The 15,635-nt window shown below is 41.6% G+C and overlaps 1 protein-coding gene across 5 annotated transcripts in view; it reads left to right on the forward strand.

The window, feature by feature from the left end:
* Window positions 1-267: 267 nt before the first annotated feature.
* The window catches only part of PXK (PX domain containing serine/threonine kinase like), a 33,171-nt gene continuing 17,803 nt past the window's right edge, over window positions 268-15,635 (forward strand). For 2 of the 5 annotated variants that reach the window (XM_058812797.1, XM_058812798.1), the window contains exons 1-4: window positions 268-479; window positions 8,743-8,793; window positions 9,458-9,505; window positions 13,635-13,821. In XM_058812797.1, the coding sequence (XP_058668780.1) occupies window positions 378-479; window positions 8,743-8,793; window positions 9,458-9,505; window positions 13,635-13,821 (388 nt within the window). In that variant the 5' untranslated portion in view covers window positions 268-377. Of the gene's footprint in view, window positions 480-672; window positions 695-8,742; window positions 8,794-9,457; window positions 9,506-13,634; window positions 13,822-15,635 lie in introns of those variants that run through there. The other 3 variants (XM_058812799.1, XM_058812800.1, XM_058812801.1) reach the window with 2 other exon arrangements.

The raw sequence follows: 15,635 nt of genomic DNA on the forward strand, positions 1-15,635 counted from the left end.
CGTCTCTCCCTGTCCCCCGTCTCTCCGTGTCCCCGTCTCTCCCTGTCCCCGTCTCTCCCTGTCCCCGTCTCTCCGTGTCCCCGTCTCTCCCTGTCCCCGTCTCTCCGTGTCCCGGTCTCTCCGTGTCCCCGTCTCTCTGTGTCCCCGTCTCTCCCTGTCCCCCGTCTCTCCCTGTCCCCGTCTCTCCCTGTCCCGCGCTCCCGGGGCGGGACTCGCGCGGAGCGGCGGCCGCGGCGCCCCCTTGCGGCGGGCGGTGGCAGCGGCGGCGCTAAGGCCCCGCGGCGGCGGCGGCGCTGCCGTGTTGACAGCGGCGGCCGCACCGGGAGCTGCCCCGGGAAGCGGGTTGGCGGCGCCGGTTCTCCGCTCCCAGCTCCGCTATGGCCTTCATGGAGAAGCCGCCGGCCGGCAAGGTGCTGCTGGACGACACGGTGCCGCTGACAGCGCAGATCGAGGCGAGCCAGAGCCTGCACTCGCACACGGTGAGCGGGGCAGGCCGGGCCGCGGGGGCAGGCGGGAGCGGCCGGGGCGGGGGAGGGAATGGAGGGAGCCGGTACCGGGGGCGCCGGGGGGTGCTCGGGGTGCGCGGGGCCGGCCGGGGCACGGCGGGAGCGGGGCTGGGCGGGGGCCTGAGCCGAGCCCGCGGCAGCGGGGCCGAAGGTGGCGGGAGGCGGCGGCTGCGGCGGGGCACTGCGGGGTGCGCTGGGGGCGAGCGGGAGCGGGGCGGGAGGCAGCGCGGGTCCCAGCGCCCCGGAGCCCCGCGGTGGGGAGCGGCGGTGCCGCTGCTCGTTCGGCTCCTTTGGCCCCTCTCTGCCCGCGGGGCTCCCGCGGACAGCCGGCAGCACCCCCGGGAGGGACCGGGGGCTCTGCGGGGGCGGCCGCTGCGGGGTTCGGCTGCCCCGCGGCCGCTCCGAGCGGGCCTGTGCGTTCCTGTGATTCCTGCTGCCCCCGGGGTGTGCAGCCCGCGGAGCAGAGATGGGCTCTGCCCGCCGCGTTCCGGTGGCGGTGATGGAGTTACACGTGAACGGGCTGCATTCGCCTCCGGGTCCTGCCGTGGGGCCGAGCGGCGACTGCGAACCGCAGGGACCCCGCAGCCCCAGCCCCGGTTCTCAGCTCGGGGAGCGGTGGCACTCAGCAGAACAAACCCTGCCGTGACTTGGGTGTCACGGATTAATTCTTTGGGATGCCTAGGACACATGCACAGTGCTTCTATAAGAACTGTCTCTGAGCATGCAGCAATAATGCAAATTCTACAATGTCCTGTTTGCAGTTATTTTCCACTTTGAAAACCGGGTTTCATTATAGTATAACCAAGCAGTAGCATAAATCAGAGGACTGTAATGAGCTGAGAGCAGGGATGCTGGAGAGGAGGCCAGAGGTAGCTCAGCAGCAGGTACTCCATTTGGAAGCTTGCTTTGTATGGAGAGAGGGTTTCCTTATGTCCCTTACCCACCTCTGATGCCTGCATTGTGGATTGCTTCCTGGTTCCCTGCATCTGTTGCATACCCTTAACCTGAACAACAATAACTGCAGGTTCACCATGGGGTATACACTAATTTACAGACTGTCTTATTACATACTCTTCATATAAATAATTCACACTAAGAAGTGGTTTATTTTTTGTCTGAGGAACTCACATTTCTTGACGTTCCAGTCTTTCTCTGAACAGAAGTTACCTATGAGAAATTGTCTAGGAGGTCTTGTGAATCCAACAGGCTGTGGCTCTCAATTGGTGCAACTCCTTCTTATAAGTAAGACTAAAGAGGTTTATTTCCTGGCAAGTGTGATGCTTTTTACCTGATTCAATAGCTGAAGGATGGGTGTGCCAAGTCCTGTGAGAAGTTGTGTAACTCCTAATACTCCCCAGCAGACCAGATTATGTTTCGTTAGTAGCTTGTTTCCTTATTATGCTTTTTCCTTAGTGCAAATGACAATAGCGTTTTGTGTTCTTTCCTTTGGTTTGCATGATTCTGGTGGGAAAAGTCACAAGATTCTTTTAGAATGATCACTTGGAAGAACTTTTGCAATCCAGACTCTCCTTGTGTCATCTTGTGTGAGGGAGTGCGATAGCCCTGTCTTTCATCTCTGTATTCTGTTACTAACAGTTGTGCAGGAAAATTCTCTTCTGTTTTCTTCTGATCTTTTCTTAATAACAGAATGCTGGAGCACCGTGCCTTTTGAGTTAGAATCTGTCTCTAAGATACATCTATTAGTAATTGTTTGTTTTACTGCAGAAGCCCTGTTGATAGCTGAAAGATGGCTTGAAGTGTGTGTAGCACAGATGGTTTATACAGAGCCAGTGTGGGATAACAAAATACAGGAAGCCATTAGCAGAGACTTGGTTTCTTATTTGATGTAAGTGGACTATTCTGTCATTTCAGATACTTCATCTTATGTCCCTGGTGCGTGAATAGCTTGTTTATTGGTGGGTGATGCTGTCCCTGATTTGAACTTTCCTGATTCAAAATGAGCTGCAGAAATAAATCCTTGTCTCTCAAGAAGTGTGTAAATGAAGCCCTTCTAAGAAATAAGGATTGAAGTGTTTGTGTGGGGCCTCAAAACTGTATTTTACTTTGTTAAATTATAGCTAGAAGAAAATAGATTGTCATTAAATGAATGCTTTTCAGTTTTGTTCTTCATTCCACCTAAAGTGGTATCTTCAAAAGATGTAGATCTGTAAAATCCTTTATCCCAAACTAATGTTTGGAGAACTAGGCCTGTTCTAAGGCAAAGGCAGCCATGAAAATTTTTTTATTCTTTTGTCAGCATTATATATTAAGATTTTTAAATGTTGTTTAGTGTTGAAAGAGTTGTTTTAAACTTGGGTTTGTATTTTTTTTCCTGTAGATCATAGCTTCTAAAAGCACTCATATGAAGATGGCTTAGTCTGAGTTTAGGTGCAACTTCAACATGGCAACTGAACTACTAATTATGTAAACCTTCTGTTGGTGCTGAAAATAGCCAGTCTTCTGAAAAAACAGCTAAGGAAAAGATGAAGAATTTCAGGAAAAGCTCTGTAGACATGGTGAAATACCACACAGAAGACCAAAGCTTGTGTCTAATGAATAGTTTGCTTGTGTATTGTTCTAAGCAGTTTCTGTTAATTTAAACTTAGTACAACAGACTGGGTAAGTGTAAACTTCATAGCATTGAGTCAAGGGCTGTACTTGGCAGAGGCTGAGTTTCTGTTTCCTGAGGCTGAAGGTGAAACTAAAAGAAACAAAACTGAAAACAAAACCCGAGACCACTATGTTCTTACCTGAATTCTCCAGAAACCTCAGGAGGGGTTAAGCTACTACTGAAAATGGACTTTTGAGGATTTGCACTTTTTGCTTAGTAAGAGTACGTCAATCCCCCCCATAAATGGGTTTTTAGATTGTTAGGGAGCCAACTTCCACATTATCTGATAGGCTCACAGGCTCAGCCTGCTCGTTCGAGTCAGAGAGCTCAGGAGCTCTTACTGGACTTAGAACATCTGAGCTGGAACATAATCTCCATGGTTTTGCATTGCAACAAAGAAATTGTTCACTGACGTTTTCTTTCTGTGTATTTATTTCCAATCATAATTGGAAGAGGAAAATGATCCCTTTCTATGTTTGCAGAAGTTGTTTCCCTGGTTAAGTGTGTTACAAACAGTCTGAGTTTTGTTGGAATGTGCACTTAAATACAATGAATTCTATAGTGTGGTGTTTATGGACCCCTTTTCATTTTAAAAGCCAAAAAAAAATACACATTGCAGGTGCCTTCCAGTGGCACCTCACCTAATGGATTTGAAATTACAAGAGCAAGCCCAGTCAGTTTCATTTTGTCTCTTTCTTTATGCTTCAGCCACCAGCAGTGCATCAGGGAGAGTAACTGTGTAACCTCAGGGGTGTGTTGGGCACCTTTCCACAGCCGTGAGTCAGTCCCTTTGCAGGTCTGGGTACCAACCCTTCCCTTCTGCAGAAAATGAAGTTTTGTTGCATTCCTTGACTTCAATAGGAGCAGGATTACATTCAATATACTAAGCCATTTGCAAGTGTCTCATCTTGATGCCAAATCGCTTCTGACAACAGAGGCGATTTCAGCACTAAAGCTTTAATAAGTTTTGGCTGTTAAACTTGCCTCATATTGCAATATTTCATCTGTGTGTTCACCATTTAATAGTGGTTTCTTTCTAAGCCTTAAAATGGGATGCTATTTTCTTCCATGAAAATCTGACATTTTCCTTATTAAGAACTGTACCTGCAAGTCTGTTCAGCAGGAAAACTACTGGTGAGTTGTACATGTTCTTCTGAACATTTCTCAGTTCTTTTCTGAAGTAATTTTCCTTTTTCGTGTGTTTCATATTTTGAAATTGAAGTAGTGAAACAGCCAGCTTTGATACAGTACATTGTTGTCTTAAAGGCATTTGGAAATGAACAGCTGAAATAAATCCCTCTCCTAACAATCTTTCAGGGTTTTTAGTTTTCTTTAAGCAATGATGAATGTTGGCACTCATGGCTGTTAGATTAGAAAAACATTGAAAAAGCATTTATATTTTTCCTTTATTGTTCCAAATGGAAAAATGGAGCCATATATTTCTAGGACTGTAGGGTTTAGTTTAAAAGCTTGTAAAAGATTTTGCACATCTGCTCTACAAGGAATTCAGTCTTTTCAAGGCTTTATTCACTTTGGACAGAAACAAACATGAAGTTACTTATAGACATGGCATTACACAGGGAACTGTCTTAGTTCACTTGTTTGAGGTTTCAGAAATGCAGTTCCTCCCCTGGATTTAGTCAGTAAACTCGATTACCTCCCACCTCTTCTCCAGCCTGAGCTTACAAAAGATGGTTCTTCCATCACACTTAATTTTAAATATTCCAAACGTACGGTTTCCACTGGTGATCTTACTAAATTAGTATTGCATTTGTAGGTCCTGTCAACATTGTAGTCAAAATATTAGTTTCCATATTGTACTTTAGTAAACCCTAATTAGAATATTTTTGTTGGCTACTGAGTATTTCCTGAAAAACAGTGAGTAATGTGCCTTTCTGGTGAAGGTCACAGTGATGCAGAGCACTGAAAATCTGTGATTTCTCATCTCTCTCCAAAGCTTTTCATGTTCACTAAGTTTCATTCCATGTAGATGTGTGTCCCATTTTTTCCCTGCAGTTGTCCTAGTTCATAGCTTTCACTTCTTGAATGGCTGACTCATTACTACAGAGGGATACAGAGTGTGAATGGTGCAGCAGACACACACACACCTGAATTGTTTAAAAGTGGGGAAACACCAACCACTGCTGCTGCTCCTACCTCAGATGGGCTCAATGGCACTTGGGCAATAGCAAATAAATGCTGGGCCCTGTAACAGAGAGGCCTCTGAGGCTGAGCAGCTCTCCTGATGTTGTTGCTGCTTTTCACATGGGAGATTTTCTAAATAAACATTTAAAAGAGCTTCTTACTAGAAATTGTTCCAATCCAGCCTACTTAAGCAGGGATTGTATTCATGCTTAATTAGGCTCTCCTCTCTTTAATGCTTATAAAATAAAGCCCTTTCAAACTTTTAGTTGATGTGACCTGAAGGTGACCTGGATCTTTATAGTGGTTGGCTTTTCAAGCCTGTTGGATTAAACAGATGTAAAGCAGAAATCTGTGGAAAAAGAGACTGACTATCCTGAGCTGGAAATTTAGACTATTTGCTTGGGGAAACAGAATGTATTTCCCAGTATTGTTGAGACTCTACATTTTATTATAAGAATTTCTTAACTCACCACTTTTTTATTCCTATTTTGTCTCTGCAAAAGCCTTCTTTCCTGTTTGCTTCCTGTTTCAAAAACCAGGAATGGTGATAAAGAGCAATTGTTAAACATTTGGAGTGCTTTGCTTTGCAATTTTCACCCAGGAATGTTAACAAAATTTTGCTGAGTAGCTCTGAGTTGCTGTTGATAGTGTTTTAATAAGTGCTGGAACACTAGGGACTAATCTTGATGAATTTTGGGGAGAAAAAAACCCAAAAAACCAAGCCACCTAAATCTTGGCTCTGCCTGAAAATGGGTAAGTTCAGGACAACATTAATCCCACGCAGTGAGTGTGAAACTGTTATCAGCAAAGGGTTGGAGAAGTGCAGTGTGGTTGTCACTGACCCATGTGGTTATTTGGAAAATATTCCTTTTCAGAAACTCTATCCAGAGCTCTGTAGTACTAGGAAGAAGATTATAGGAAATGACAGTGTGCAACAGGGTCACACATCTTTGTCTGCTCCTGACATCCTCTTCCCAGCACCCATTTCAGCTTTTTTTGACTAATTGGAGCAGCCAGGAAGTGATCCCATAGGTAAAACTGCTTTGCTTGGCATCTTTTAAGAAGTATTTTGAGCTGCTGCAGGAATTTCAAGGTTGTGTCATGAAGTGGTTTGGCAGTACTGACAGGAAGAGCAGTGGATCTACAAACCTTACCTGTGTGGAGGGAGCCAGGGAAGGTGTTTTGGAATGGTTTTGTGGAGGTGTGATTTGTGTTTTAGGAGTGGTTTTGTGGAGGTGTGGTTTGTGTTTTAGGAATGGTTCTGTGGAGGTGTGGTTTGTGTTTGAGGAGTGGTTCTGTGGAGGTGTGGTTTGTGTTTTAGGAATGGTTTTGTGGAGGTGTGGTTTGTGTTTTAGGAGTGGTTTTGTGGAGGTGTGGTTTGTGTTTTAGGAGTGGTTTTGTGGAGGTGTGGTTTGTGTTTTAGGAGTGGTTTTGTGGAGGTGTGGTTTGTGTTTTAGGAGTGGTTTTGTGGCCTGTCCTGTTGGAGGCTGCTGCTGACGGTGACCTTGCTGCCCATGGGCAAACAGAGCAGCAGGTCATCTCTCTGCTGCAAGCTGAGACCTTTCTTTCCCAACCAGCAGCTGTTAGGGCTCCTTTGAAGTTATTTGGTAAACTGAGTCATAGGAAAAATTCTGAGCTATTCATGTAGGAGTGAAAGATGCCATGGGAATTTCTACATGAGTGTAGCTAACATAGACTCCCTGAGCCTGGTTGCTGATGCATGCCTAAAATTGTTTGCAGGAGTGAACTCTGGTAATTACTAGCTTTTTCTTTTTTCCACCCTGTTTTCCTACATTTGATGATGCTGCTAAACAGAAATGATCCTGAGTGTGCCTCTGTTTTCCTTATGCTTTCATTTATTTCCTATGGGCACAGTCTCAGTCCCACTATCAGGTTGTCTCAGAAGAAGATTGTTGTAATTCAGGTTTTTTTTCCTAACTAAACCAGAATTTGGCAGAGAAATAAAGGCTTTCGTGCATTTTGAAGAGTTGAAAGCTCTTCTCTGGTCCTATGGGAAGCATATATCAGTGGTGCTAATTATAATCCCAGGACAAGCTTGTTGCCACATGAAGGCAATAGGAAGTGTCAGCTACTCACTGGAACTCAGCATCCTGTGTTCTGCTGATTTTGTGTAGCCATGGCAGATACTGGGAATGGGATTATATTTCTTATCCTGGCCTTTCTACTATTGCTGTTCTTTGACTTTCAATCTCATTACCAGCTTTGGGGGAAAAGGCCCTCAACCAACTCAGAAGACCATTTAGGCATTTTCCTTAGTTGTATTGACAGGGTAGTGCTGAGTTGGACAATAATTCATTATGGTCAGTGCTGATGGAGAGCCTGTGGTGGGGACTTGGCTCTTCCTTACAGACAGAACTAATGGCCACACCTGGAGAGTGTTTACTCTTCTCTTTCCACTTGCAAACCCTGTGACATAAAAAAGAAACTTCATTGGTGCATTAGACCACAAAAGCAGATATGGATGGGATAGGAAAATGCTCAAGTAAGTGTGGGGAAAAATAGTTGTGGCCCAAATATGTATATATTTTTTTAATATAATCTTACTGTGAGAAGATCTGTGTCCCAAGTTGTTTATCACGGGGGTCTCCAGAAGAGCTGTGTTGACCAGAGTGGTTGTGTGCAATAAGATGCTTTGATGGTTGTTTAATGAATTTGTGTTCTGCCTCTCTTGGTGCTCAATAGAAAATGACAATCACTGGATAAAGAGCAAGTGCTACAAGTGATTGAGCAATAACTCAGCTGCTTCCAAAATCCTAGAAAAGATGAATGACTGCACATGGTGAATCATCACTGGTGTGGTTTTTCAGAGGAACAGCCAATGTTCCTTTGAGACTTGATGAATAAGCAGTTGCTGCAATTTTTTGTCTGTATGTGAAGTAGCCTCTTCCCAAAATGCAGCAATGGTCACACAACAAGAAAAACCAAGTCACTGGTGAATATGAGTTTCCAGGTGTCCCATTAACTGATTTCTGTCACACAGTTTCCAAAGATAACTACACTGATTAAATGTTATCAGCTCTGTGGATTTATGTTACAAATTATGAGGATTTGGGTTCTTGTTTTGCAGGAAGATACCATAATTATGATTTCAAATTGGTAAGAGGAAAGAATATGGAGGGACCATGTCAGGCTGACTTTCTGAAAATAGACACTTCAGTTCTAATTTAACAGTTATGTGTCTTGGTTTGTGGCATCTTCAATTTTCTGTCTTTTTCTGTAACTAAGTTAAATTAAACCACTTGAGTGTGCAAGCTCCTGGAGCTCTCCTTGTCTTCTATGCTGGGAAGGCAAAGCAGAGCCACTGTTAGGGATGCTCTGAGCAAACCCAGCTCTGACCTTCCCCAAGGTGCTGGATCTGAATTTTCTGCATTTGAATGTTAGTTGTCTTATTTGAAGAAGTACCTTATAATTTCATTCAGCTCATTCGTTCTCATTTCTAATGATTTTTCCTTTTATTAGGAATATATAATCCGTGTCCAGAGAGGAGTCTCAACAGAAAACAGCTGGCAGGTAATTTCTTAAGTTGTAGTTCATGTAACCAGGATTCTTTTTTTAGGAAAAGTTTGAAAATTGCCTATTCCTAGCTTTTAAAATTTGAGCTGGAAACAGAAATGTTGATTTGAAATTGAGAACATGAAGTGCTTGAATTCTTTTGGTCAAAACTTAGAGAAAAACAGTTTTGCTGCCAGCTACAGAAGGCAATGTTGTCTGCTGCTCTTCTGAATATTCCAGGAAAAATGCCTGTCATGTGTTTCTACTGTGTGTTGGTACAACCATAGTTTTAAAATCTGAAATTCCAGTTTGCCTTTCTCAGTGCTGAAATCACAGCTCTGCTTATATGCGACCAATGAAACTAAGAAGTAATGATGAAGATGAGTGTGAAAAGTTTTTCCATCTAATATGGCAAAAATGCCTTTTTTGCAGACTACTTTGCTCACAAGTACTGTTTTAAGATATTTTTTAGAAATGCATTTTCTGTCTGATCAAGTTGTGATTAAAGACTCGTTTTTGCTCTCTGGCAATGTGTCATAAATCCAGCAGTTAGGTGTTTGTACAAAAATTGCAAAAGAAGATGATAGTAAATGGGAATTATTTTTTTCTGATGGGATTTTGAGGAGTAAAATTCTAATGGAAAAAGTAATTGGTTTCCTGAACTTTGTATTTTATTTTACAGATTGTGAGGCGATATAGTGACTTTGACTTGTTGAATAATAGCCTGCAGGTAATTTTCACTCTTCATATATGAATAAAAAATGTCATTAGAAGAATATATTCAGAATTGTGATATTTTTATATATTGTGGTGAAGAAATAAAAGAATTTGCCTAACTGTAAAGAGAAACTGTGACTTCAAATGTAACATGAATATGTACTTATTCACCCTTAAGTTTTCTCTTGTAAAATTTGAATATTAACATCAACAGGATCAATTTATATAGAAATGGAGGGAATTGGCAGATACTGAATCTTTCCCTTCAGTCCTGTGACTTGTTCCGGTTTTATGTGTTTTCATTTGTTCCTCCTTTGATTTGGAGAAAGCCAAGGCACATACCAACCTTATAAATTCAGCATTGAAGTGCTATGTGTCCCATTATTTATATTCCTCTAAAAGCACTACCAGATGCTGCTTCTCATGTGATGGTTTTCTGTGTCACTGAGGAGCGTTCCTTGGTCAGACACTGGACTTACTGTGTGTTTTCCTCTGCTTTTTAGGACAATTCTTTCTTTTTAGTTTGTGTGGGAAAAAGCAGAAGTGTGAGTGTGTTTGGGAACAGGGGGGAAGCAGCAGTGATTAACATCTACAGGGGACAAACTCTTTACTTGAGATTTCCATACTGGGCAAACAGGATAAAAAGTGAATGATATGATTTGAGGATAGATTTTTGTGACTTTAAAATTTTTCCCTTGTTAAGTATTTCATGAATTCAAGGGCTTAATACTGCTCCCACTTCCTCCCTCCTCCCCAAATCAAATCAACTATCTGCTTGATGAACCTCAGTGAGCAAAACCCTGCAAGGGACTTGATTTGTGTTCTCTGAGAGCCCACTGTGACTGCTGCCTCTGCTGCAGGTGGATTGGGGCAAATCAGTCATAATTCAACAGATGCATCCTGGCTGCCTTGTGGAATTATTCCTATTATTGCCTTGTGGAATTATTCTGTTAAATGTGCAGTAGCACGTAGGAACTTCTATCATGACCTAGAAACCTCCTCTGTGATGTGCTGAATAAATGCAATACAGAGGTGTCTCCTGCACCAGAGACATCCAAGATCTAAAATTAGACAAACACCCATGGGAACACAAGGAGTTGAGTTGGTACTGGTCATCAGAGTACCTTGGGGTCATTGTGATCCAACCATAGTTTTGATAGAAATCACAGACAAAAAATTTTGTGAAAGGTTTAAAAAGAAGGAAGAGTTCATTTTGCAGCCACCTATAACAAGCTGCTCTTAACCATGGGGGAACAGAATGTGTTAAGGCAGGAAAAGGATTTGTTGCCTTCTCATTTACCTTTCAAATGAGGCAGCTTTAGTAGGGGAGGCAATGGACTTTTAAGACTTAAAATCCAGAAATGACAGGTTCTGCAAAGTTAGGCCTATGTGGAAGATCTATTAAGTGAAGGTAAATAGGTTATGTGTGATGGAGTTTAGAAAGGGAAAGCCTTGTTTTCTGAAATAGAGGTGAATGGTAAAAGTGGAGGGTCCAGGAAATTATCTGAGAGCAACTTTGCAGAGTGGGACAAAGGGGAAATTTGAAACAAGAGAAACTAAGATCCAGGACAAAAACATCAGCTGCTTGGATGACTGGAAAACATTAAAAAGAATTATCAAAATGTACCTCTAACTTTAATGGGAGGATATAAGAGGGTAGCTCAATTAGCAGGCCATGTGCTCTAGCAGTTGGTCTCCTCCAGTGACTCTTTTCTCCCACTGTTTCAGAGTTTTTTACAAATTATTCTTTGTGATGGTGGAGCTGAACTTTCCTCATCCATTAAGACAACACAACACTTCTCAGATGTTTCCATCCAAAACTCTAAACAACAATATTCCATCACAGTATTCAGGTCCCGTGTCATGTTTCAAAACTCTTTAAGCTCTCATCTTGCGAATATTGAAATTAGACTAAACAAACAAAACTCCAAACAAATAAGAAGATACCAAACCCTAATCTTTTTCCTTCAAAGCTAAAGATCTGCTGGAAGAACCGATGGAACTTCTTTTGGGTGTAAAGAAGTTCTCCAAGTTCTTGTGGCATACTTGACTAATCTCTCTGTCTGTGTGGATGTGTTTGAGCACAGCTGCAGTTGAGTTGGGATGGAAATTTCCTGTTCTTAATCTAGAACTACCTATAGTAAGAATTGATAATTTAAAAATTGTCTAGGTTAGGGAATGCTGTCCTGACAAACAGCTTGGAAAAAAATGAAATATAGATAGGTAACTGATTTGTATCAGAAAATTTCAAGAAAGGTTCCCTGAACTCTCAGTTGTACCAGATTGAAAAGCTTCTTCCAGTCAGTTCTGCATTTCTTCCTCTTGACTTAGTTGACAGAGATCAGTGGAGATCATTCTTCTGTTTTGTCAAGCGAAGTGCTGGTACTGGAAGTACTGGAATTCACAGCAAGATATCTGGCTTTTGTGAAGCATTTTATTGCAGCTTTTGAACAGACATTCCTGAGCAGGCTGTGGTTTGAAGATAAGAATGTTAATTCCCAGGTTCTTCCCATCCTGGCTCCAGTGGTGAGCTGAGAAGTGGTGTCTGAAAGCATGTGAGGTCTTTACAAGGTCAGGCCCTCAGTGAGGTGCTCCTCTGTGCTGGAGTGCTCCTGCTGTGCTGTGCTGTGTGTTTTGGCAGATAGCTGCAAAAACCTGGGCCTGAATGTTACTTTCTGTTGAAAAATAGTAGAAGTCGATTTATAAATTTTAAAACAAATTATAGTGGTTGGAAAACATGTGAATTAGAGTTGGTTTCTCTCTGATGGTAGCTAGCTGTCAGGTCTAAGTAAAGGTGATGATTTGACATGCTTTTTAAGTTAATAATTCTAGAAAAGGACTTAGTGCTTGTTTAGAAACTCAGTTTTTAATTGAAATGAGTGATCTGCCAGAAGAGAGTTCTGTTTGCCTCTGCTGCTAAAACTAATTTGGTGGATTACTGGCTGTAAGTGATATGTGGTTGCTTTTAGTTTTTTCCTGGTTTTTATTACTAGTTTCTGTAATTCAGACATAGTTGTAGTTCTTTTCCAGTCCATAATTTGAAGTCAGAAAACGAGAAGTAGGAGAAGTGCTAAAGTTATCAGAGGACAACTCCTGTGTTCAAATGAAGGAGGTGGAAAGGAAGGGGAATGCTCCTTCTGCCCCAGTTTGTTGAGCTAATCTGCTACTTTTTCCACTAGTTAAAATGAAAGTTGTTCAAACACCAGAAGTCCCAGTCTTCTCCCTGGTGAACTGTTTGCTTTAGAAATGAGGTTATTGCATCTGGTGTAATTGATTCCTGCAACACACAATGCTTAAAGATAACTCCCAGGGAGATTCAGCTTACCCAAGGCAGGTGCTTTGATCTGCAGGACAACGATGTGTTAACAGCACACAAAATGTATTCTGGCAATTCACATGACGTAATTGAATCTAAACACTGAAGATCCTCTCTTTGATCTGAGTTACACAAGACTTTGAATTTTTTTCTTTGTCCTATTTTGAAAGATTTCTCTGATTTTTTTCCCTTAAGTTTTGGATCTCTTGTGTCAGTATAATACAATTAGTGTACATCCCCTGGTAGATTGCAGCTATTTCTGGGTTGAAGGATGTATAGATGTTTAAAAAATGTACAGGAACAAATTCAGAAGATAAAATGGAAATCTGCACTGTATTTTAAATTACATATTTAAAATACTAATAGGGCTTAACATTACCTACAGATACATAGAGGCAGATGAAAGTTACTAATCTGCACTTGATGAAATAAGAAAGCATAAATCTTACCCAGAAAAGATGATCAGGTGTGAATTGTTTTTGTGCTCTGCTAGAAGTACATAATGGAAAGAACCTGGCTGAAAATTGTAGCTATTTAATATCTGAAAGTTTTGGGTAGTGATCTTAAATGTATGACTCACTAGCAAAAATTTGTCTCCTTGTGTTTTCAGTATTGTTCCATTTACTAATCTCTTCACAGTGGGATGTGAGCTGTCATCTGACTCTGATAACAGTGCTTAGGAAAAATAGAAAAGCTTGTACATACACAGTACAAAGAGAGTTATCCAGTAGTTAGCTTGCTGCTGAGAAACTTTTGCTTTCTGGATTGCTAGTTTTATATCCTTTATTTTGAAAGCAAGGTTAGTAATTTTTCCTCTCTTTTTAAGATCTCAACTCTAAGTCTACCTCTTCCTCCAAAAAAGTTGATTGGAAATATGGAGCGTGAGTTCATAGCTGAAAGACAGAAGGGCCTCCAGGCCTACCTGGATGTAATTACCACCCATCACATACTGTCCAACTGTGAACTGGTAAAGAAATTCTTGGACCCAAACAGCTATTCTGTAAATTACACTGGTAAGTACAAAATAAAAATCTGTGCTTCACTTTGACTTCAGTGTGTGCTGTGTATCTTCTGTGAGGATCTGCACTGAAGCATGGGGGGAGCAATCTTCAAAATTATCCTACTGTGCATGTGGTTATTTATGATAAGGCTTCTCCAGCTCTGTGCATGGATCCTGCTGGGATTGTCAAATATAAATATTTGAGTTATTTCACAGAGGAGTGAAGAGGGTCAAGATCTGTATAAGCAGAACTTGGAGGAGGGGGTTGGTGAGAGTGACATCTAACTTTTCATAATTCATAATAAATGAAAAGAGATGCTTTTGGGAGATAATTTTTCTGTCAGAGTGTAAGGTGGAGATAAGTTTGTTAGCTTAGTGTTCTGTTAAAACTGCCCATTTTCTGAATACTGAATCTTTCAAGAATTGTGGTTATCTTGTCCAGCTCCTGCCCTTGGTTTGAGTATGAGCTAATTTAGAACTAATTGTTTGAGCACTTTTTCAAGGCTAGACTAAGCCAGATACCCTCTTCTCACAGATACTGGAAAGTCACTGCATTCCTTAAAATGATGTCCCAGTGATCAGTTTCTTCAATACTAACTGTTTCTTCCTTGATTTTGTCTTACTTCAGCTTCAACCATTGGATGTCAATAAATATTTGTCTTACAGACTGAAAAAACTTCCTCTTAGTGATGAAACCCACTCCACAAATTTAGTTTATAGGCAGACCAACTCTTTGCAAAATGCAAAGCTTGTTTTCTTAGAAGCAGAGCCTACTGAAGCAGGAACTCACTGCTTCCTTTTCACTTGTCTATTTTCTCTCTCTTTATGTAACATTCTTGTGTCTTCAGCTGCAAAGTGCAAAGAACATTTCCCAATATGATAAGCTGTGCAGGAGTTGTAAATTATTAGTGACTTTTAAGGATGCAGTTTGTCTGGCTAATGCTGAGCAAGCAGTTTAAATTCTCAAGGAGGCGTTGTGATTTCTGTGTTAATTTTGAGCACTTTCATCAAGATTGTTTTTCCTGCAAGTTGCTGGGAAGCTGGTGACACACATCATTGCCTATGGTCTTTGGAGACACCATCAGTTTGTCATTTCTTAAATACTGGAGCAGAGAGATTATATTTATTACACTTTTTTTTCTAGCATATTTCTAAAGGAAGAAGATACAATGCAGAGAGATCATCACATCCTTACCTTTTTGCTGTGTTTCTATGCCATGATTCCCTTGGCATGATTCCCTTTCTCCCCCCCACTTCTCATTGAGATTTCCCCTCAAGTCACTTCATGAATAAACCAGTTGTGTTCCCAGCTGTGGGAGAATTCACCAACCAGATGGGTGTCCTCCCCCTTGGCCCCCAGAATGTATGGAGACTCATGATAGCTGGCCAAATACCTCTGCCTGCACAGAAAAGGGCACAATAACCTTCAGTGAAACACAACTAATGAGTTTACATAAACTATGCTTAGCAACATAGATGGATGTCAAAGAGATAAAAGCACTTTTACAGATGCAGCAGGAACATTTGATGTTCTAATGTTGTGTACACCTAGTGTGGGAAATCTGAGCTGTGATTTAGACTTGGAAATGTAGATCCAGTACAGATAGAATGGAGATTGGGAAGCCAAGTTTTCCAAGCAGTGCCTTTTCTGTTTTCTCTCTGGATTTGAGTTATCAGGTTAAAAATGCAAATGCCCTCTGTATTTTTATCTGATTTCCTTTTGAATTGATTTTGCTGACTTTTAGTCTAAATTCCTGAAGGCTTCCTTCTGGCATTGGACCTTACCTCATAGATGGATAATTACATTACATAGTGTGTTAAAAGCAT

Source organism: Ammospiza caudacuta, chromosome 12 (assembly GCF_027887145.1).
Source record: "Ammospiza caudacuta isolate bAmmCau1 chromosome 12, bAmmCau1.pri, whole genome shotgun sequence".
Classification (NCBI taxonomy): domain Eukaryota; kingdom Metazoa; phylum Chordata; class Aves; order Passeriformes; family Passerellidae; genus Ammospiza; species Ammospiza caudacuta.